This window comes from Diadema antillarum, unplaced genomic scaffold, assembly GCF_040938485.1.
Source record: "Diadema antillarum isolate AM-2024a unplaced genomic scaffold, OU_Dant_1.0 scf00000017, whole genome shotgun sequence".
NCBI classification, from domain to species: domain Eukaryota; kingdom Metazoa; phylum Echinodermata; class Echinoidea; order Diadematoida; family Diadematidae; genus Diadema; species Diadema antillarum.
In genome coordinates, this window is record NW_027270906.1 from 6,355,904 (window position 1) to 6,381,238 (window position 25,335).

The 25,335-nt window shown below is 37.9% G+C and overlaps 1 protein-coding gene across 1 annotated transcript in view; it reads left to right on the forward strand.

Moving 5' to 3' along the window:
* Window positions 1-25,335, forward strand: part of LOC139726075 (uncharacterized) — a 95,680-nt gene that overhangs the window by 1,285 nt on the left and 69,060 nt on the right. Inside the window, exon 2 of the mRNA XM_071637161.1 lies at window positions 10,779-10,897. Coding sequence (XP_071493262.1) covers window positions 10,856-10,897 — 42 coding nt within the window. The 5' untranslated portion in view covers window positions 10,779-10,855. The remainder of the gene's footprint in view (window positions 1-10,778; window positions 10,898-25,335) is intronic.

Genomic DNA, 25,335 nt, shown 5'->3' on the forward strand with positions numbered 1-25,335 from the left:
GCCTCATAGCCAATAATTTAGAGAGAAAGAAACCGGAGCCCCAACCCCATATGAACCGGCATGGTACTGTATAACTATAAGCTGTTATTTTCGCAAATTTCGCGAATCACCGTTGGATCGTGAATCTAACAACATGCGAAAATGTCTCCATGCGCTTTGTAATAGAGCATTAGCATAAAGGTCGGTGTCGATTCAAGAAAATAACATCTCGCGAAAACAACATCTTGCGAAAATGGAGTATGACCTCGTCATTCGCAGAAATAACAGCGTATACAGTATCTGAAATTACATCACCACACGATTTCTTAGAGTTTGATGTACATTGTATGTATGAACCCCCTGCTGAACATACATTGTATACTCATCAGGCAGTACAGCTACATGTAGCTACAAACACGATGTTTAGTACATTTTTACCTCTTGCCAAATCCCTTATTCTGACCTCATCCTAATCCACACGTGAGGAACAATACTGTATTACTAGTAATATGTGTTTTTGGTGGAGGATATGGCCTGTGCATGTGGAAATCTTATGCATTTCCATCTTTCACCGTGATCTTGAGAAACTGTTGAACAGATACAGAAGGCAAGAATTACAAAGAAAACATACACGTATGTGTCATAATGACCAAAATATTTCTAGACTAGTCATCAAGTGCTGTAAGTAAGTTTCCTCCCCCCCCCCCCCCCCCATCCCCAGAAATAGTATCACATATATGTACATTGTATATCAGGTAATTCCATGTGCTGTACAAATGTAGTTCTGCAAACATTAAAAATTCTTTGTTTTGAAATTTCCATGTAAGCTATGTGTGATAGCACTACAAAATTGAAAACTGCATTCTGTCCATAGACAAAAAATGTCCATGCTTTCAATTGTAGTATGTTTTTGTGTACATTGTACATATCATTTATATTTTCCTTGCTTTGTTGTAACTTGTCCAATTTACACACTACACAGTGTATGTCATACCATGTTTGGTTTATAAGTATATGTCATTTTGTCAGTCACAGAACATTTTTATACATTTTGTGTGTGTGTGTGTAATTTCACTGTTTTTCAATGAAATTAGTTGAATATATCTGTTTTGAGGCTTTTGATAAGATTGGTTGAATAAACATTCATGTCTACTGATGTCAATGATTTGACATCATTGATGGCTCAAGAGGACTGTAAGCTACAGTAGTTGTATACGTATACCCAACCATACAAGATTGGGAAAATATGATATTCTCAACATTTGAAATGCAGTTTATAGCATTACACATTTCATGTTACCGGGTATCTACTGTAAACTAGTTCTGTTTTAATGCTGGGATTTACAATATGTAGTTGTATGTGTATATGACATGATTAGCCCCATTGCTTTAACTTGAAGAAAATCAATATTCTTGGATTTTTTTTTTCTTTTGGTGCTTGCAAAAAAAAAAATATCTTCCTAATATACAGATTAATAAATTCATTGTCTATAAAAACAGAGAAAATGTTACTGAGTAACCCATGAGGCTTAAGTTCTGTGTAGATCAATACAAACATGTCTACAATTAGTACCTGAAATGTATATTCAAGTTTATTTCCTGTGCTCAATGTCTGCAATTCAATTCTACTCTATATGCTTTGTTTAATGTTTTTTCTACTTCTACTTCTGTCTTTAGTATATAAAAAAGAAAGAAAAGCATGCATTTTGACCAGGATGTAACTGACTACACATGTACAGTTTTACAGCCACATGTCATGTATACATGCAAAATGACGGCATGTTCAACCCTGTAATGGCACCCATATTTTAGAAACTGCAATCTACAAAATCATAAGACCAAAATCATTTTTATACACCTCCAGGAAAGCTACAAAAGTAAATTCTTGATTTATTTGGGCCATTATTTCAAAAAGATAATCATAGATTGAGTTCAATCTAAGCAAAACATATTGTTGCCTACAAGGCAGTTACAATTTTGTCTATTTTGAATACATGTACCATGCAGTACGGATGACATAAAATATCAGATATCATTTTCTATTCTAGAAAATTTTAATGATTAATTTTTGATTTAAAAGGGGCATAAAAAAGTAATCATTTAAAGTCTTAATCTGTGCAAAATGTTTTATATTTATAATTGTGTTGCTGTTGCCCCCCCCCCTACCGAAGTATTTTAAAAAAACAGCAAAATCTATTGAGGAAATCTTAATCAATCCTAAGTGTATTATATTTATCATTGTATTGCCCCCATCAAGTTGTCATGTTATGCTTTAAAGGTCCAGTTTACCTTTGGGAGCAGTGATTTCAAAAATGTTCAAGATACCACAGTTAATGCATATATGTGTAGGTCTGTTGTATCACAAAACATCCTACCATTATAAAATTTTCGCAATAAAATCTAAAATCTAAGGAGATATCAGGGTTTTTCTCAATAAACCGTAACTGTAGATGGTTTAGTCTGGAAATATTTTTACTATAACTATTGTTCACATTTTGTGTATTTAATAACACTTACAGTGTAACATCGATTATACAGATTCAAGTTTTTACAGCGGTTGTTTCCATCCGTAACTCACATTTTAGAACTATTTTAAAGCACTAATGCTGGGTTTTTGTTTCATCTGCAAATGGTAGATTATGCCTTTAAGAATATTAGTCAAATCTCGCATATCTGTTGGAATGATTTTCTTTCTACATAACGTAAACACAACAACAAAAGACTTATTTTATTGCTTTAGGTTTCACAGAGAAGGAATCATTTTGCGTGGTGAGATGGCTTTATGGTTTGTAAGAACAGAGAACGTGAGGCACACATGATATTATCTGCATCAAATGCTAATTCTGTTGTCATGACGATTGTCACATTTTGTTGCTTTGAATTATGAAGACGTTGCCATGTAGTGACATTTTCCCCCCTTTTTTCAACCAGAGTATGTGCGTGCCAAATGAAACACAAAACCATAAGACTAGAGCCAAAGTAAATAGCTTCAGATGAGGATTTTCACTTTGTGAAGAAATGATAAGACTGATTTTTTTTTTTTCACCGCAGTTGTTACTTAGCGGAGTTTTAAATAGGAGAGTTCCTTGAGAGTTGCAGATTTAAATCCGATTTGTGTGTGTGTGTGTGTGTGTGTGTTTGTATGACTGTGTTTATGCATGTATGTGTACATTTGTATAAGAAGAGCTTGTCATAACTGTCTATTGGGAAGTCAGTTTACAAAATTGTGTATGTCTTACATCTTGCCCTTTCTTTCCCAGAGTTTTGAGAATGTAAAGATTTCAGATACAATTGTAGATACACAGGCTATTATTCCAGAGTTCAATTTGCCTTTTACAAATAACATTTCCTGCTTAGTCAAGTGGATAAAATTTTGTTTGATCATCTTTTTTTCATTACTTTTAAGCTTTATCCGCATAACCAAATCTCCATGCATGCAATACTAATTGGATGCTCTTTAGGCCAATTTTCTTAGCTACTGTAGTGTTTATTCAAGCTCTTGAACTGTACATTGTACGTGTCAGTTATGCCGTGCGCACTGAGAGAGAGAGAGAGAGAGAGAGGAAAAAAACAGATTGGAACTTTTTCGGTCATGCTGATGGGGGTGTGAACAAAGTGTTAAATGCAAACACTCAGTGGATGTACAATGGGGGACAATTTGCAAAAGCATGTTGGTGAAAACGGCAGATGTTCTAAGATGCTGCAATGTACCAATGATTGTCTGCCGCACAAGCAATGCATCTGCCATCACATTTACATGTACAATGTAAAGTACATTGCGCATGTACCAGCGAAGGCGGTAGAAAAGATTACGCCCTTGAAGATTAAAGCCACTTTTTTCCCCATAAGGTCTGAGAAACCTAGTATCTGTCATTTGGTGCTAGAACTTTTATGATTTTTTTTCTTTTACTACTCATTTAAGTGTTTAATAGGATAGGAAATTAAATCTTCATTTGTTTTAGCCCATTGCTGTTCATATTATACAGAGCCTAATACAGTAGTTTGTTTTGGTAGCAGAATTTTAAGAAAGTCTTTTCAATTGTGAGGAAGAATCTTTGTTCTAAAATGCACACAGAAAAAAAAATTGAAATTACCCACGGTATTAAAGCTTGAGGGATATTCCATGACGTGGGAATACCGGTACATGTATTTGCACATTTTTTAAATACACTGTATATTGCCCTTGATAACATCTATTGAGAAGCCTGAAATGATTATTTTAATTTTCTGTGAGGGCTCTGGCTTTACACTGTACTGGTATGGCATAAATACAGGAAGGTTTTGCAGTATTATACTCTACTGATCCCCTCCCCCTTCAATGTTTTTCATGCTCATGTGCATGTCTGTGATCTGTGACGCCTTCACGGGATCTCGAGCCTCACTTACAGTAGGCACCGTAGGAGATGCAGGGACCTCGGGGTGAACTTTGACCTTCCCCAGTTCTCAAATTGTGCCAAATGTTCCCGTGCGTTTGACACACAGAGCTGATGTATTGGTACCTCATGACATAAACAGAACACTAACAGAACACTGTTAGCCCATGATTCATTAATGGGGGGGGGGGGGGGGGGGGGGGGGCGGTGGGAAGGGCAGGAAGAGGAGAGGGGGTCTGCAGTACGGAGATGATGGCGAACTGACTGATGCTCAGTCGGACAAAAGATATGATTTTTTTAAATAATATTTTTTCCTTAAGTTTTGACAGGAAATGCAGCCTTCAGTTGCCACCTGTAATTGCAATTGCTCACTCTGCAATTGTGCCATTGATGAATGTGATCATTTAGTGGGATTAGATTGACTCTAGTAGATGTGATGATATGGGCAGCCTTTTCTGATGATTTATTTATTCCTCTTTTTTCTTTTTTTTTATACCACAAGCCAAGCTACTGTCATGAGAGTGCTATAATTTCAGATTTTACATGTACACTTTGTAGGCCTTCATTATATGTAAGCAGTTTTATGCCCATCCTATGGGTTACACACAGCAACTTCATGTTTTGAAGCCAACAGTGCCACATTATTTGTTATTAAAGAGTTGTGCGTGAGCTACTGTACATGTACAGGTAAGTGAAAGTACAATTTGTAGCAACGTAAACTTCTGTACTGATTAAAAGAATGATGCTGCTTTCATTCTGCAGTAGAAGATAAAATTGCTGTTTTAGGCCATTGTCATATCCTGGTCTGAATTATATTTTCATTTATGCAACAACTGCCTTGACTGTGGACACGGTTACATTCACATCTCCCTAATGGAAACGGTGCGAATCTATAAAGCAAACACACATTTTTTTTCCCCATTTTTTTTTCATTTTTTTTTTCATTTTTTCATTTTTTTTCATTTTTTTTTTTTTTGGGGGGGGGGGGAGGGAGGGGAGGAGGTTATAATGTGGAGGGGCAAGACAATTACTTTATCGGCATTGGTACATAATCTACTGGGTGCATTACACACTGTACATTGTATGCTACGTTTTTTGTTGAAAAGAAATAATAGGACCCTGGAGTCCCTCCACACTGAAATTCAGCAAGACCCTGCATATGATACATGTACATCCTAAATGAATGTAGTGGTAATTGATATCACATGCAGGTATCCAGATATTATCAATGTATTCTTGGAGAATCTTCAAAACAGCCAGATGAGACCAGAAGCGTGCCAAACACATTGTATCATTAACGTATTGGGATTCACAGGAAGTTCATGTACAGCGTATGTTGAACATTTGTTGTTTTTTTATTCCATAGCTTTCTTGAACGGGAATCAGACATTTGATTTAGATACTATAAATGGGTACTGAGATGAATTTCTTGTTGAAACCTTTCATGCCCATGTTCATTCATAATGTGAGTCTGACCATTATACATGTATTCGTCTATTGTATATTGATTGAAAAAAAAATATGGTTGTCAGAACACTGTTAGTGGATTTCTTTCTTTTGGTGTAGTTCACATTCTCTCCAGTCCCATGCTGTGAGTAAGCAATTTTCTTTTAATTTATGCCATAGAATCCATTTGAGGGTAAATTCAGTTCTCTTCCTTGTGCAAGTCGACTTCAGTCATAAGAGTTCAACAAACAGAATTTGGTGACATTTTGTCAGTTGTTGTTTTCCTATTTGAGTAAAATGCAAAGTAATCTGATTTCAGAGTTTCACATTACTGTATGCTATGCGTTACTTAGACATGTATATTCAGCAAGTCTAATTTTTCGCAAATCGGGACTTCCTGACAATTACACGAGTGGTTAAATTTGCGATTGTGGAGCACAGGACTGAACGGAGAAATGTGTATGCACGTCACATTCATGTTGTGATCAGAGCTCATATCTTCGCGTGTTTTTAAATTTGTGAATAGCGACCGACTCGGGAAATAAGTGAAAATAAAAACCTCGCAAAATATTTGGTGTAAACAGTATGTGGGGTAATACTTGTGGCGCCATCACATGGCACCAATTGAGGGTGAGTTGTTCCTTACAAGTGCCGCTTTCATTCTGAAAATTTCGAAATTTGGCTCACGATCATGGTTGCGTCTTTTTGATTTAGTGTTCTCAAAAAAAAAAAAAAATGAAAAAAATGTCGAAGCTTATTGGGTCATGATTATTTGCGAAGAGCTGACCTGCACATGTACATGAATGGTAAGCCTACTACGTCACGATGCCAATTCAATATGCCAGAGCTGGTAAAAATAGCAAGGTCCGACATGCGCAGTGCATTGTGGGATATGAAATCTTGAAATTTGTTTTGCGGTCACCATTCTCACTGCACAGCTTCGTATCATTTTGCACAGGATTGCACTAATCTGTGCGATGTGGATCGCAACCCAAATGGCGTTAAAATATGTGTTATTTGCATTCTCACTGTAGAAATTTTAAAATTTGAGTTGTAATCAGGATTGCAACCAGAAAGAAGACATTATTTTGAGTGCAATGAAAACAGCACTATCATTTTCCTAGCAGACTTGCTCACAAGTCATCACTAAATTTTCCTTTCTGAAGAGAGAAGGATTTGAATCCGTCACACTGAATTAAAGGCATTATTTACCATTTGCAGATGAAACAAAAACCCAGATTTAGTGCTTCAAAATATTTCTAAAATGTGAGTTAGGGATAGAAACAATCAATGTAAAAATTTGAATTGGTATAATCAATGTTAAGTAATTGTTAGATATACAAAATCTGAACAATAGTAGATAATGTTTCTAGACTAAACCATCTACAGTTATGGTTTAATGAGAAAAATAGTGATATTTCCTTATATTTTAGGCTGTATTGCAAGATATTTTTATGGTAGGATGTTTGGTGATACAACTTACCTACACATATGCATCAAATGTGATATCTCGAACATTTTTTAATAAATGACTGCTCCCCATGGTAAACAGTACCTTTAATTTGAGAGTTTTCATGATTTAGCGGTGATGACGTTTCAAAGGCAATCTTGTTCTCATTGAGACATGAGACAAAAAATGACTTTTATGACATATTGTCAGCCAGTGGGATGGCTTACATGTCTGAGGGATTGATGCATTTGCCATGTCATCTAATTTCTGTTTGTGAATGTGACTAGTATCACATTTTTCTTAAAAAGCATGCAAGTCTACATAGTGACTACATAGTGACATTTTAAATATTTTTTTCTGTTCAATTTGAATAAAACACTTGATATTTGATGTGTATGACATTACACTTTTAAGGCAGAAAAAAAGAAGAAGAGAGGCTGCTGAAAACTGCGTATCCAATAATGGTGAGCCAGTAGAGTGAAATGGAGTCAGAAGGGGCCTGAGCTTTCGATCCTACTGTAGCAGAATCTTCGTCAGAGGTAAAATAATCAACGCTACTCTTTTAAAGCGACATAAAGTCCACATGAGCACAGCGCAGTGTTTGCAGTCGCATTTGATTATACTTGTTGGCAGGTAAAAGAGTAACATATTCTGTGCATGTACAGAATTGCTTTTGGCCAACAACTTGTTTTCATATTTTTATTTTTTTTTTTCTATTTAAAAGAATGAGTGAATATAGTGTGAAAGTGACGTGCAGTTAGTAAGGGTAAAATTATGAAGTACAAATCATATATCAATAGCAATGCATGAAAGATCATTTAATGTTGCAAAAAAAAAAATGTGGTATTTCCAGTGAAAGGGTTCTAGTGTTTCCAGATAAATTGATATATATTCCAGACAACGTTAGCTTTTAGCTAGTAGCTATTTGTTTTCTTGTTATACAGTATGTTGTCAAAAGTTTTAGTCAGTGATGTAGATTAAATGTATTATAAATTGCATTACATTCGGGGGAGGGGGTCTTGCTCGAATCAGAGTAATAGACTTACATTGTAAGTGTTTTAATATGTGGAGAGGTTAGAATGAGGGTTTTCATGGGATAAGTAAATGAAGGCCATCACGAAGGAAAGTTGTAGATCTGTGAGTTCATTATTAACTCTGCCATGATGTTGCATGAGTCAGAGCATTAAAACTGTGGAATGGAAGCTTAACAAGCATGAGTGAAATGCCTGGTGATTTTGTATCCTGTTTTGAGTGGAGCTATGATACAGCATATGCTGTACACTGTACAACTGTGGTGTTTGGTGTACAGTAGGAGCTATGATACAACATATGCTGTACACTGTACAACTGTGATGTTTGGTGTAGAATAGGAGCTATGACACAACATATGCTGTACGCTGTACATATGTGGTGTTTGGTGTAGAGTAGGAGCTATGACAACATATGCTGTACACTGTACAATGTGGTGTTTGGTGTAGAGTAGGAGCTATGATACAACATATGCTATACACTGTACAACTGTGGTGTTTGGTGTAGATTATTTCTGTCACACAAGTTGTAGGCATACAATTTGTAAAACACATGTGAACATTTAATATGTAATGTGAAATTGGAGAGTTTCTGATTTTTTTCATCACAGAGATAAGAGATTTCATGCCAAGTATGGCTTCTGTACAGCCATATACTAGGTGTTTCAAAAAACATTTCCCACTTTTGATTCTTAATAATTAAAAAACTATATATCAGATAGCATTGTCATTGATATGAGTGATAGCTGAATAGTGTACAATTTGGTTGAAGGTGGTTTAAATATGAAAGCATAAATCAGTTTCATGAAATCCATGATTAATTTCACAGTTAGGTTCCAGATTTTGCTCTATTTTCAACCCTCTGTACAAAATTTCACTTTGCACAGGGGTCTATGGGTGTTTATGTGAGTGTGTGGTTAACACCCTGACAATGGTCCTGAACAATAGCCAGGGTTTGAATGCTTCATTATCTATTCGTGAGAAATTCCACAATCACAACTAGTCTTTATTCAGCCTCTGGCAGTATCTGTGTAAAGTCAAACGCCTGCCGATACTGTCGCTGAGTCGTGACAGTGCTCTCCCTACTTCTGAAAAACGAAATTGCAATGAATACCTTCTGTTCAGTGTCGTAAACATGGTGACAGGAAGCAAAGAGTATACACTTGTGTATATGGAGCCTTAAATTAATCTACTGTGAAACAAATCGCCCCAATGATAACTTTGTGCTGCTGAACTCTTTACCAAAAATGATCTCTTCTTATCGAAAAAGCGAAAAATTTGTCAGACTATTTAATCAGTAGACAGTTGTATCAAAATGAGGAACTTTAGATAATTTATTCTTATTTATGTCCAAAATTTAGTGACATGTGAAGCAAAATTTGAAAACGATTGCCAGCTGGAACGAAATGTGGTGTTTGCAAGCACTTTACCCGTGCATGAATTCAGACTAGCAGTGCCCAGGGCAATCCACATGAATTATTGATTAAGCATTCATGGGCCAGGGAGCGCGAGACTGACGCCTAGTCAACAGGTGGTTCAGGCATGTCCATTGTTCAGGGCCATTGTCAGCACACACTCACATACACATCATTGGTTCCTGTGCAAAGTTCAATTTTTGTACAGAGGGTTAAAATTTGACCAAAATCTGAAACCTTACTTCAAAATCAATCTTAGATTTAATGAAACTGATTTATGCTTTCACGTGCAAATTACCTTCAACCAAATTGTACACTATTCAGCTATTGCTCATATCAATGACAGTTTTATCGGATGAATAGTTTTTGAACTATTAATGATCAAAAGTGGGAAATGTTTTTTGAAACACCTAGTATAATGCATGTAGAGAAGATTTGATTGTGGCTTGAGGTATATTGTATGCCCCCTTTCCCCCCTCCCCCCCCCCCCCTCCCCCACATGAGAAAGAAGACATGAAATACAGCGGTACGTGCAACAGAAGATAACAGCATCATTTTGCTGCTGTTATTAAGACTGAGAAACATGGAAGTGAGTGAGTACAGACTTAAAAAAAAAACGAAAAAAAAGAGAGCAAAAGATACATGCTTTTATGTGTTTGTGTGTGTTCATGTGCTTGTAAAGAGGAAACATTCGCATCATTAAAACTTGTCAACGACATTCTAAAAAAAAAAAGACGAAGAATGAATAAGGATGCATGTACAATTGTCTTCAGACTGTAGCTCAACATACAGTAAAACGTGTTTATGGCCGGAAATACATTACACGTGAGCTCGCATACCATGTACACTGTATGTTGTGGTGTACTGACAATATATGAGGTGCTGTTGATTGGCCCATTATTCTTCCATGCAGTCTTCAACACACAGGATGCGTAAATTTCATACAAGTTGTTAAAAAACTGTACCCATGTTATATGTCATCGTAAACTATGGGCTGTAAATTTGTCTCAACAGTTTTCTTTTTTTTGGGGGTAAGATTTTAAAGAATTTTGCTTGTCTGTCCAACTGAACGTTTCGTGTGCTGCAGGTTGCTCCCGAGAAATCGAGAAAACGGTGGATCATTAACGGCCTGGTACTTCCGCGGCTGCATGATTGCTTGTCAAGATGGAAAAGCGTCCTAAGAGGATCATTACTCAGAAGAAATCGGTAAGTTGTGAGAAGAAAAGTAAAAGGAAGGGGGGAAAGACAAGAATTAATCAGAAAGCACAGTTGCAAGATGGTGGAGTGTGGTTGGATTGCTGTTATTGTTTTTGTGGCATGATTTTTCTGACCAGTTCATCTACTGGTCGTGAAGTGACGATTCACTTGTGTACTCTACCGACCAATGACGGTTTACAGATGCAATGAGATTTCTGGAAAGAAACATCTTGCATGTGTGGCTTTAATGGCAGTTGAGTGTGTGTTTAAAATGCAACGTTTCCACACGGTGTAGATTAAGATTGCACAAAGAGAGTGGCTCAGATTTCATCGAAATCGGATCTTAAAGGAGAAAGTCTTTATGGAATTTTAAATTCATTGATATGCTCTTTTTATTGTAATTTGTTTATAGTGGTATAAATTATGACAAACAGTTTTGTGTGATATACATTAAACGTGGACACATGTGCTGTAAATGCGGAAATTTTCGTGATACATTGTACATTAATTTTTGCATATTTCAAGCTGCCTTTGGCCAGCACGAATTCTAAAACCTGCGAAAATATCTTCACAATTTTCTCTGCTCAGTTTGAATGGGTTGACAATTGCGAAGCGCGATTGCAAGAACCCGCGATTATGTTTTTGAGCCACTTTGGGCAAAATTAATCGCGCAAAAATATCAATGTTACATTGGTTCCTGTTGATTATTAGGGATCTAAAATGATTAAAACAGGAAGGAAGAGAAAGTGATGAATAAGAGTGGAGATGATGAGATACAGGAGATGGATGCGTTGATGGATAGATGGAAGGATAGATGGATGGATTGATAGATGATATTAGGGAGAAGGATTGATAGACAAAAAGAAAGATTCAGTGTTCCTATTTCTGTGACAGGGAAGTGCGTAAAATTGTTCATCCAGGTCAGTCACAGAGCTGATGAGAATTCAATTTCTAGGTATGTGTATGTGTCAGAAAACTTTGCCTTGCATCCAGAAGCACATTATGTGCATGTTGGAAGATTTGTTAATTTTGCACAGTCTCTCTATGCGCGACGGATTTGTCAACGTCTTTGCTGATGCAAAGTTTATGTCCCTGAGATGTTAACTAGTGTGACTATACCGTATGTCCCCCCAAAAAAAATTACAACGGGACCCTCCGCAACAATATCTTTAAAAATAGTCAATCAATCCAAATACAAATTCAGGGTATGAAACTATAACTCATTGCCCACATCTTACAGAAAACCCCATTTGATTTGCTTCTGTGGTCAAAGAGAAATGAGGAATTTTGTAAAGGATGTCAGGAATCTCTTCCCTCAAAGTTCTGTCTATTGTATTCACACACAAAAGCATCGAAGTGCCGAACTTGGAAGAATCAGACTCATGACATGATTTACAACATTCCACATTTCTCTGTGACCGCTTTAACCAAATTGAATGGGGTTTTCTGCAAAATAGAGCTAAGATGTTTTTTTTTTTTTTTTTTTTAAAGACCCTGAAGTAGCATTTCGACAGTTTAATCATATTGGGTGTTATCAATGTGAAAATTTGATTGTAATTTTTTGGGGGACATACTATATGTGCATGCTGTACAGTATACAGATTAGTACGTGTGCAAACAGAAAGACATTCAGACAGCTCAACTCATTAATGCAACCAATATTAGGACAGAATCTTGCCAGTCACCCAACATCCCCCCCCCCCCCCCCCCCCGAAGAAAAAAAAAAAACTGGAAAAAGAAAATTAATAACCGTGACTGAAAGAAACACTTCTGATTGATATCTAGCACTCCGAGTGGAAACCGTTAATTTCACAAGGATGAGAGGTCTCGAACATGGCTTCCCTCACTGACTCATAGGGGGGCACGAAACATTTTGGGATCTAGGGTTGCCAGTGGTATACTCTTGCCCTTCCCAACGCAGAGTAAAAATAGAATTTGAGTTGACTTAAAATACTTCCCAAAGAGAGTCAATCCGGGCGATCAGACCCTCCAGACTGTTTCCTGTTGCCAAATCAGTACGGAGCACATGTGAGTTTGTTTAGTTTGGGGGCATGCAAAACCAAAAGAAATCAGAACAGCTACATTGTATTGGGATGTACATACGAGGAACATATCTGTTCAGAAAAAAAAAAAAGACATTGTTTTAATGCCACTGTAATAGAGACATGTATGTGCAAGATGCTAAACTGAAAGGTTTGTTCTTCAAACTCTGAATGTTTTATGGTTTCTTGTATTGCTCAAAACAAAACAGAATCGCTGTTGCATTTCACCCGTTTTTATGAGCAAGTGTTTCAATGGGAGAACCACTTAGACACTATTGTTCCCGATCTCGCTCGGCTGTGAAGATTGTTTCTCTAATTCTATGTATGGATTCTATCTGATTTTTGCGGCAAATGTTGGGAAGGCATCTCTACATGGCACTTGCCACTGATGTTTGTACAGGTCTAGATGTCTTGCAGAGGATGCATGTGGCCAGTGTTACGGGAAAAGATTGTACTACGTTGTACAATGTTTCAATTCAAGAACCATTTAATAATGGGTCATTGCATCATGTTATGAATGTTGGTAATTTTTTAATCTGGAAGGCATGAGTAGTGACATGGACGTTGTTTTACTAGAATGCGTCAGTAGTACATGTACAATGTAGCTGTGGTTTTAATAGTTATGGTTACTACATAAGTACATTTTTTTTTATCCCCTCCCCCTCCCTTTGAGGAAACTTTGCACTCTTTCACTACTCGCATGTCTTTTGTTCATTGAAAGTTTCTTGCGATGTCATTTATTTGCCATATAAGGAATGACAATGGCTGGAAAACTCCACAAATGGTACCATTCAAAGGGAGAGGGGAGTATTCACACTTCAAAAGAACTTGTATTTTTATATATGAAATGCATTTTGTAATGCTGCCTCGAGTGTTCAGACTTAACCAAAATGAGTCTCGTTCACCAGCAACATGTACATGAACAGTGTACATGGTGCAAATAACATTCCACACCGCAGCTGTGTTGCATACACCTTGTCAATCAAACACGCAACTCTTGAAACACTGACATGCAAATGTATGTGTAGGCCTATATGTGCGCACACACCCTGGTAGAATTGAATACAAAGTCAAGCTTGGTTGGATCCACCCTCTTCAAGTGTATTTTAGAGAACAAGCACTTGGGATTACAAACACACGCCCATGTACTTTAATCAGGCAGAACCAGATTGGAAGACACCGACAGAACATGATAGGCCAAATGTGATTTGAGAAATATGCTTGGGGGAAATTTTAAAACATCACTCAAATTTGCATTCTAACCTAAGATGCAAGTGTAATTCCATTGACAGACAATGTGTTTAGAAACCGAGGACGTTTAGAAACGAGTTCTTTGCAAGTGTGAAAGTCCTTTTCAGTCTTCAAGCAAGCACCTTTCTTCTTCTGTCTGGCCACACAAAACACTCATTCACTTGTTCTTGCACCTGGCTTACTCCACACACCTTATTGTTTGCCTGAGATCCCCTTCCCCTCCCTTCTCCTAGCGCCCCCCCCCCCCCCCCCCCCGCCCATTCTTACTTTTTCTTTCTTGCTTTCCATTGGTTATCGCTGAACCAGGGGTAAGAAAAATTTGTGAAAGAAAGAACCGAGGATCGGACTGAAAGAGGTGGTGCAAAATGCTTGGCCCTCTACTACAAAGGCCAGACATGAATGGAATGGAGTAAAAATGGGGTCCAGGAGAGATGAAAAGATACCAAGTTGTATGCCAGTCAGGTTCTTGTTTTGTTTCTTTGTTTCCTTTTGTTGTTGTTGTTTTTTTTTCCCCTTCTGCCTTGTCCTTATCTTGAGAGACCACGATCAATCATTTTCTTTCCATTCTTGGACATGCACCAAGTTTTACTTAATTCTAGAAATCATGGCAGGAACAAAGGTTTCTGTGAACATGTGACACAGTGGTGTGTGTGAGAGAGTATTTGAGTGTGCTGAGAAATGTGTTTTTGTCTGTAATAAAAGAAGTTTAAAGCAAAGCAGATTTATCTCTTGGGTTTTAGTGCAAGAAAGACAAATACCATAAAAATATTTGGGGTTAAGTTTTGTCACTTTAATACAGTGTGTGACCATGATCTTAGGTGCAGTAATATGCAGAACATGCTTCACACCACCCAAACAAATTGTGTTTTGCTTTAAATGTACATACTTTTGTACATGTATACATACTATGTACAATTGACACTGAACAAGTTGTAGTGCTTAATTTTTTTTGTTGCTATTTTGTCTGTGATAGGGACCATACATCGTGCTCTTTATTGTAATTGAGTGTTTATGATTTATTGGTACCGGTAATGTTTTGATGGCACATCATCTAAAGCAAACCATTCTCATTAGAAATGATCTCCAACAATGATTACCGTGTACATATTACAGTGTAAGTTGCATTATACCAGAGACTTGTCATATTTGATGCCAGTGATGTCATTGGCGACTATCCGAGACAGCAGTACTCAAATCATCGATGCCATTTCGGGTAAAATGACTGGTCATGTTTCAACTGGTTGCAATCTCACAGATATTGTACTGAAATTACAATGCCACTATTTTAAAGCAATTACTAGTGGTGATAAATTGGAGCTAATAAAATGCATCCCAGGTGCGTTCAGGTGATATACAATTTTGTCAACACGAAACTGAGGTTGAACCCGTCTTGAGAGTGAAAGATACGGCAATGAAAATAATGAATGCTGTCAGGAACTTTGTTCAAGCAAGAATCAACTCAACAACCACTCTGTCACGCAATGAGAGTAATTGATTGTTTCATTCATTTTGTCGCCGACTGTTTACACAAGGACTGTCCACCGATACCTGGCAAATGAGGCGACTGTATAAAATTGATGTTAATTCATTGGGATGTAGGCATCATATACACGTTGACCATGTTGCTTTGCTGTGTGAATACTGCATCATCCATGCGAACTGACGGAATTTGGCAAGTCATGACCTTGAATTCTTCCGCCGCGAAATTCAGGTTGTCGGGATTTGGGCTGCCCGAAAATACCCCACAGTTATGTAAAAATAGAATCACATGAGAAGTGTTGGTCCTCTCGGGCAGTTAAATCAACATAATCTGTTCAAAAATATTCAGTCAGTTTTGTGCGTAGGGAGATGGTTGAGAACTTAAAAAAAGTGAATGGCTTGAACTTTTGTGTAGGAGGTGCTATAGCTATACAACATTGGCACTGCATGGAGAGATATTCATATGGGGCGAGGGGGAAATGAAACATAAACTGTGTAGCTAGTTCAACCTTGAAAGGTACAGTATCCCTGTAACTCACCTTCACTTTCTCCTGCATCAAAATGGCAATTAATGAAAGTGATACATCAATAACGTATCCGACATTGTCATATAGCCCCAAAAACAAAAGAACAAAAACATATCAAGTTACATTAGAACATCTGCAGTTTATTGAAATGACAATGTACAACAGGATGGATTGATTAAATTGGGTCAGACATCCTGTATGGATATGGAAGAACAAATGGGGAGGGGTGTCACTGTGTGAAAAGTCAAGTTAGTGAAGAGAACCATGTTAAAGGAAACCAAAACCGTAAGAGAAATGTGGATTGAGTGAAAGCAGCAACATTAGTACACGTAGAACACATCAGTGAAAGTTTGAGGAAAATTGGACAATCGATGCAAAAGTTATTAATTTTTAAAGTTTTGGTGTTGGAACTCCTGGATGAGGAGACTACTAGAGGTTATGACGTCATGTGTGTACAACAATATAAAGAAAATATGAAGGGAATTCCACAAAAATTCATTTTTCATGAAAATTACATATTCCATCAACTTGATACTGACATATAAGGGTAGTAATTACTCCCCCTGCTTTCTGAAAGCGGTTAGTCAAGTGCTCTTACATTATGCTAGAAAAGTGAAAGCATGTTGAATTTTCTGTATATTTTCTTTATAATTTTGTCCACACATGATGTCATAAACTCAAGTAGTCTCCTCATCCAGCGGTTCCAACACTAGAATTTAAAATATTATATCTTTTGCATCGAATGTCAGATTTTCCTCAAACTTTCACTGATGTGTTCTATTAATGTTGTTGCTTTCTATGGAGTCTATCTTCAATGTAGGCAAATTAATTATCTGCAGGCAAAATGTCTCCCAGGCCTTATCTCCACAAACATAACCGGTCAGCAGGTAACACAGGACTGACTATAACAAGTCGCTTCAGAGCCAGAAGTGACGTAACTCTCAGAGCAGAGGTGTTGGGTACTCTGCCTACTGCAGAATTTCTCTAGCTTATATACTATCTATTCACCCCTTCTAGCACATTCTGTAACTCTCTCCAACCTGGGACCACACATTCTAGCTAGTCCAAATTCCAGGAATCCTGGATGACTCACTGCCTAACTATGTACAAAACATCATTACCAAGAATAACTACCAATCACATTGGGCTACAGGGACAGTGCCTCACTCAGCCAAACATGTAAGCACTTCCCAGAACTTTCTGGAACGGGTGAAATCATTCTAGATTGAGTGAGCTATATTGTATTTCCTGTTCCATGCATGTACTGTATAGCTACATTGTATACCACCTAGAAAATACTCAATCCACATTTCTCTTTGGGTTTTGGTTTCCTTTAATTTAAAGATCTGTTCAGTATGAACTTTTAGAGCTCACATGTTTTCTGTTTTGGAAGTACTTGTTCCCAATGGGATTTTTTTTTTAAATTTACACATACATGTACAGAGATATCTTTTTTTCACAAATGTTTAAAAAAGACAAAGTGTGGAGTAGTAGTTTCTGTATTGAAGATCTGCTCCGTCTGAAATGTTAGAGTGTATTCTATTCGGGAAGTGCTTGGGAACATTCATGTGTCATTTGTTTTGTTTTTTTAAACGTTTCATGTGTCATTTGTTTTGTTTCTTTAAACGGAAAGACAAGGTGTAGAATTTATTAGTTTCTACACCTCCTTCCTCCCTCCCCTCCCTCCATTCTCCCACATCTAGTGACACAGAGTTAGGTTTATGTGATGCGGGAGTGTAGTATTTTGTTGTTGTTTTTCTTACTCTATCACTCGAGATGAAATGCACTCCTTCCTATTTTGCCACATGAGACAGACTGTGCTTCCTTCCTACTTTGGGTTTGTCTGATATTTGGCGGAGCTCCGCAAAGTTTCATCGCCGAAACTAGGATCTGAGAAATGATTGCCCAATAAATATTGAGCGTCCCACTCACATTCTACAATGTATAAAATGTACATGAAGATGATGATATTGATAACGACCACTTGAATACTCAAGTTGACACGTCGTTAAAACAGAAATTATAAACAAAGAGTTTATGATTATCATTAAGACTCTGGGAACTACCCATTTCCTGTGAAAAGGTTAATGTATAGCATACTTTGTACATGGAATATTTTTTGATGTGGAAATTATCATGAATTCTGCAACCAACTAAAAGTAACAGAGATATTTTAAATCAGAGATGTCAAAAGTGTGTGTTGATGATTTATACTGTTATTAAACTGCTACATGTTGTAGATCATAAACAAAGTAGGTGCATGAAATTGGTCTGATGCAAAAATAAAAAAAGAAGGAAAGCACGAAACTTTAGTACTCTTAAAGGAGAAGTTCACCTTCATAGACATGTGGGTTGAGTGATTGCAGCAATATTAGTAGAACACATCAATTAGAGTTTGAGGGAAATCGGACAATCCGTTCAAAAGTTATGAATTTTTGAAGTTTCTGCTCAGTCACGGCTGGATGAGAAGACTACTATAGCTTGTGATGTCATATGAGTACAACTACACATGTATGAAAAAAGTATAAAGAAAATTCAGGATATTCTCACTTTTCTCACATGATAAAAGAACACTCGACTTCTCTCTTTCAGAAGTCAGGGGAAATAATATTACCCCTAACATAAAGTCAGTAACATGTCGAAGAAATGTGCACTTTATTCAAAAGGTTAAGTTTTATGAAATTCTCTTTTTATTTTCCTTATATTGTTGTACGCATGTGACATCATGCACTGTAGTAGTCTCCTCCTCCAGCAGTGATTGCACAGATACTTTAAAAATTCATAACTTTTTAACCGATTGTCGGATTTTCCCCAAACTTTCACTGATGTGTTCTACTAATATTGTTGCCTTCACTCAATCCACATGTACATTGTACATATGAAGGTGAACTTGTCCTTTAAAGTAGGTTACATGTACATGTAGGCCTACATGTAAAAATGGTGGTATGTAATATGATATGTTTAATGGATACTATCCAGTGAGCCATTGCTGTTCACATTGTTGGGTGATCGTTTTGTTTTCTGTATATATGTAGTCGATAGGATAACCTAATTCTGTCTGATTCAAGTAGAAATATAGAACGTGCGGGAAGCTGAAAATAACATGAAATGACTGCAGGCCAATTCCTTCCGCGAGTTAGTTATTTTTAAGTGTAATGGCTGTACAAATACTTCGCAAACACTGAGAGAAAAAGCCTGTTTATAATGCGATTTCTCTGAAATTTGACAAATTAATGGAAAATTGTGACTACTGAACGTCTGAACCTGTAAATCCCTGCCGGCCCCTTTTCTCTCAGAAATAGACTCTGGTGGATGTGGGCCATGTGACTTCGGCATCATTTGGAGTAATGTTCTTTGTTTGGCTCAGTCCATGAAGTGTCTCAAATCTTGCTTTTCCCCCCATGAGAAGTGTCCCTTTCTTTCTTCCTGTTTTTTTTTTTTCATAAGTCACATTGATGCTTACATGTACCATGAAATATACAGGATGTTGTTACCCTGCTATAAATTAAAGACTGGTTTGGATGGATGAGTTTGTTTGTTTGTTTTTCAGCACGTTAAGAAATGATATTGGTATGATTATTGTGAAACGTACACTTGTGTGTATGTCAGCAGTGTTGATGAAGACAACAGTTTCCCATGTCTGGGTCCCTTTCCACAGCCAATATAGACAAGTACCATCACCCACGAAGGGGTCATGCACCCAAGGTCAAAGGTTTAAAAAAAAGAAAGACAAGTGTCCTTTTGGCTGCTTGATTCAGTTTGGACTTCAAAAAAAAGATAAAAAAAAATAATCTCTCTGTTCTAATGAGGTGCTTTAACATGACACGGAATCGTTAGAGTGGTGAGGAACCAAGCCAGATGAATACATCGTATGCAGGATGCGTATCCATGGTAACGTCTCGTGAGATGATGAGAGTGTGGCCCTGATGGCTGAAATGTGCTGTAGGGATTATAGTATGAAAAATGGACCTTAGTTGTCACCATCAACATTCATTCAAATCTTGTCTGTTCAAGAAACAAAAGAATGTACAAGTACTGTATTAACGACTTTCTGCTTCTCAACTATGAGCCACTTGCCCCATCTTCCAGAGGGTTAAATTTTAGTCCAGCAGTGCACATTTTACCTAATCGTGTAATCTTGATGTTGTATGCGCATCACACATGTATGGCTGGTAAGTGTGTGAGTGGCGAGACTCCCATGGATTAGGAGACGAACCGCCCTGGGATGTATGGCCACAGTCGCGGACAAAGCCGGCTGGCAGCTCTTGCTCTCTCGCTGGCTTGCAGCTGCAGCTGCCTCGGTATACAGCTTCATCAATCCTACTGAGTGAGTAGAGAGGCTGGGTGCTTATCACAGTAGGTAGCAATCCCACAATGCACCACGTCTCATTTCTCTCTCTCTCTCTCTGTCCGTCGCTCCTACTCCCCCCTCCCCCCCCCCCCCCCTTTACTCTCTTTTTCTTTCAGTGGATAGCCCACTCACACTGCATTCATGTTTCAAGCTACCCCCAGACAATGAGGTGTCACAATAGAGAAAATGGTGGCATGCAAACTAGAACAGGCCGTATGGCGGACCAGGCTCTTTGGCATTGTTCCCTTCATGTGGACCTAATCATATGCAGCAACATACTCATGTTCAGTTCTTGTCTGCGACTTGAGTTGCCCTTAATTCATTTGTAGGTAAGATTCTGAGTCATTGATTCCCCCCCCCCCCAAAAAAAAAAAAAAAAATGCTTAAAAGCTGCAGACATGATTAATCACTTTAAACATAGTACATGCTTCATTTGAGAACAGTAAGAATGGCATGATATGGCATATCACATTAGTTGGGGCTGTATCAGGCAAGTCAGTGTTGAGTGTTGGGCAAGTTTCAGAGTTATCACAGACAGCCTTCATTGTGAAAGTTACAGTCATTCATGTTTTATTTCAAAAGCGTTGTAAAACTGGTTTTTAAAACCGTATTGAACAACTTCCTGGGTTCTTAATAGATCCATTAAGATTTGATACGAGATTTTCAATTTCAGGATGATGACATGCACGATAGATTCACACCCAACCAACTTTTCAAATTTGGGCGTATGACATTGCTTTGTGTCTTGAAATAAAAGAATGAAATTGTTCAGTATCTTTTGATCAATCTGTTCTTACAGTCATACATTAAGTGCATACTCCTGTTACTATTCATATTGAAAACTAGAAAATTCATTGCAAACATGTTCATATCTAGACTGTGGCTTCCTGTAGTATACTCATCCCTATGAAGCAGATACTGTTGTAATTTCTGTTATCTTTTCAAGAGTTCACTCATCAAACTTGGCTAATTACCGGTACTCAAGTTACAAAGCTGCCCTAAAAGTAGAGGCATGTAATGGTTGAGATTGTCTCAGAGTTCATATACCTTCACACATGAACTCACTGTTCTTGATAGTGACCAACTACAATCTCTTTGATGTTGATGGCTGTTGCTGTACAGTGTATGATGTCTGCAAATTACGTTCATGAATGACAGCATGAATCTAACCAATCCTTCAGCAGGCAGATGCCCATGCATTTTATATTTGCTGCACATCCACCGTGAGTTTCAGTTGCATGGGGCAAGTGGACAAGTGGCTGTGTAGCATCTGGAATCCTGTACAAAATTTTTACGCCTAAATGAGGCTTCGTGATTGCCCAGTGCAATGAAGAGCGTGGGTCTGCAATGCCCCCACATGCTCTATTGGCAGCCATGTTGGCCCCGGCTAAACGCTCGTTATGCTCCTCTTCAAAATCGGTCTAGACTGGCTAAATGAGGGTCATGACCTTGTCAGACTCGTGACCTTTGGTCCTTGAGGTCCTGTGAGGCGCCAAGGTCAGTGCCAGTCACCCGGCGCTAGCTGGCTGTGCCGAGAGAGCTGGTGGTGTGGTGTGAGGTCTCCTCCCCAAACACAGCCGCAAACACAGAGGATAGGTCTGGAGATTCCGTCATGGTTCTGGCCATTGTTTCACTGGGGTATCTGAACAGTGTAGGCTACTACATTGTACCAGTGTTTGCATGCTGAAATCTCATCTGTCACTTCTTGGCAGTGTCTCCATTTCACAGATTTGTTTCATCCTTCCCAAATTGTTCTATATTTTTTTCCCCCCCCCCCCCCCCCCCCCCCCAGTTTGGGCATGTTGTTTGTACAGTCAAGACTTATTCTTGTTTTCCACTTTTGCTTCCTATTGTACGTTGAAAAGTATTTATCAGATCCTTTAATACAAGCGGAGGAACAAAATGTGATTGTTCGTTTTGTTTCCGTCAATTCAGAAGAGGAAATACTCCATTGTGGTGGAAAGGTTTGATGCAGCTCAGAAGAATTGAGATCATATTTCGAGGACAAAGAATGGAAACATGTAAAAGTAAAGAAAACTAAACATAAACACTACATGTAACTCCACCAGTGCTGAGATCATGCATTTAGTAGAATACTATGGAGTCATTCAAAGACACACACAAAATTCCTGTTGTGTAGGATGTTTTAATAAACTATATCTGATTATATGGTTCACTGAATATCGATAAAATGTGAAGTATTCTACAGTATTTACAGCTAGAAGATTATTACTATCATTTCTCTTCTTTTTTTAACAGAGAGTACAATTCTGGAACTGTTTCTGTTGTGGGGTAGGTCATGTTTTTTTGCACAGTTTTTTTTTTTCTTCTTCTTTGGCAGAACAAAGCCAGTTTACCCAGAGTACCGTTAGATTTGCAATAAGGTCCCAAGCACTTACAGTCTGCATGTACACTGTACATTGTACGTACATGTACTGTATGTGCAAGCCTCCTCCATACTTACAGTACATTTGTACAACATACACAGTATAATTGCATAAGAGCACAAGAATTCCCCTTTGATCTATTGTTTATTGAGAAAATAAGAACCATCACCAAATTCACTAAGATACAGGGATTTGTAATGATTGAAATTTTAGAAACAGTTTCCAGCGCATGTTCCAAACAAGCTTGAAACCATTTAGGTGCCAGGCATATTGAGGCTAATGGGAAATTTTGGATAGAGTGCAACGTTCATGAGTGCATTTTGAATAGATCTGTAGTTTAAAACATTGTGTACATGTGTCATGTGATTCACATGCCAAATTACTTTTTAGGTTGAGTATTAATACAATTATCAGTAAAAATTTTACAGATTGATGTTATGCCATGAAACAGTGTCGGAGGTTTGTGTGATAAAGTTTTGTACATTTGACTTTTTAAGAGCTTTATACTGGTTTATAAAACTAGGAATAGTCTTATAATGTGATGTGGTGTATTAGTCTTGTTCTATTTTTGTGTCTTGTAAAAAAATGTACCTGTTGCGTGGGATTTTGATGAGAATACTTCATATTCAAAATATCAAAAGTGATATGTGGATTGCACAATGACACAATTTATGTTTTGATTGTATACAGGTCGTGTTTGTGGTAGTTCCAATGGACAATATTGGGAGTACAAATAAGATTGCTGCACATTCAAATGTAAAGTCATGCGACACCCTCAATGCCAATGCACAAACATCGTGCGTGGCAAAGTAAACATCGGAGGACGTGTAAGTGTGTGATGACGTGAGTATATTGAGAGCAGTATTCTGGCTTAGATGTTTATCAATTTGGCCGTGATTACGAACCGGTTCAGATAAAAGGGGATATCCCCTGTGCTGTGACCGTAAGGCCAACGCCAGCATGGCCACGCCAGTGAAATGAATCCCGACTCTTTCTCCTCTCTCGATACGACTTCCGTCCTGCTCTGCCTGGGCCCCTTTTCCCCCCTCCGGACGCGGCTAGCCCCGCACAGACTGCAGCCTTGCGCGGTCAGATGCAGAGCTCTTGAAACGCTGACCCTTGCATGACCCCGAAGGAGCAGCATCTGTTTGGGGGGAGGGGGGGGGGGGCAGGGGAGGGTCCTCCTTGGATTCTTCTTGTTTAAAAGAGCCTTCTTGTAGGAGAACTTTTCGGAGTGGAGACTGTTGTAGATGGGGAGGAGGGGATGTGGAGTGGCTGTGATGTCATCATTGCTGTCAGTGTTGGCCGATCAAGCTGACGACGATGCAACAAATCTCTTTTTTAATGCATGTAATTGCGCGTCAAAACCCGGCTCGACTCCGAGCATCGCATTGTGATTGATTTATATCATAGCCGCCTCGATTCGTGGGCTTGACAAACAGCCAGCAGTTGTGGGTATTTAGCGCATTGATTAGATAATATTTTGTGAATGTGGGAAGGCAGCAGTGTTGGCACGCGTCCAGCCAGACTTGTGAAGCCCCTATGTGCTTCCCAACCGTGTATGATCCATGACTGCTTGAGGAATAAGATATCATCGAGTGAATGTTTGATCGGCTATTGTTCCAGGAAGTACAAGCAAAGAAAAATATGGGAATTTCATGTTTGGAATGGAGCTTTTTGCATACATTCTGTCGCATCCTGAATGCTATTGCAGAAGAAAAATATGTAAAATTTGGAAACCATATTTCCCAGTTTTATAAATCAAATGAAACCTCAAATTCCAAGACTCCATTACTCAATATCCTTAACACAACTACTGTATAAACTGTGCTTGGTGAAATGCATAAAAGGTTGTAACTGAAGAAGGGCAACCCATCAAGCAGGTGAAAATACAGATAATTGAAAAAGAAAGAAAAGAATTGATAAACTTTATTGTAGCAACATGTTTCACAATGATGTACAATTTTCCTTGTGGCCTAATGAATAAACTGCATTCATTTCTGTACACATACAATTCCTTTTTGAGTGATAAAATGAAAGTACTTTGTGTGATTATGGAAATCTTTTATTCTCACTAATTGCTAATTTCCTCGATAGCTCTCAATACTCTCTAATAGCATTCTTTGTCTGACATTGATCAGTAATAATTATGATAAAAGTCAAAGATACTAATAAAATGAATGTAGCAGGTGTTACAAGACAATCTTAATTCATCAGAATTTGTGTGTTTGAAAATAATGTCGGGTCTCGCCGAAATTTTGTCGTCGATGTATTCAACAAAGGAACCTTGACATTTAGTGCAGACGTTTCATGAAAATGCATGACGTTTCGAATACTTGTGAGCTGGTGAGAAGACAAGGCCACTGTGAAATATTTTTCTCCCCTCATCTCTTTCCTTTCTTCCTAAACT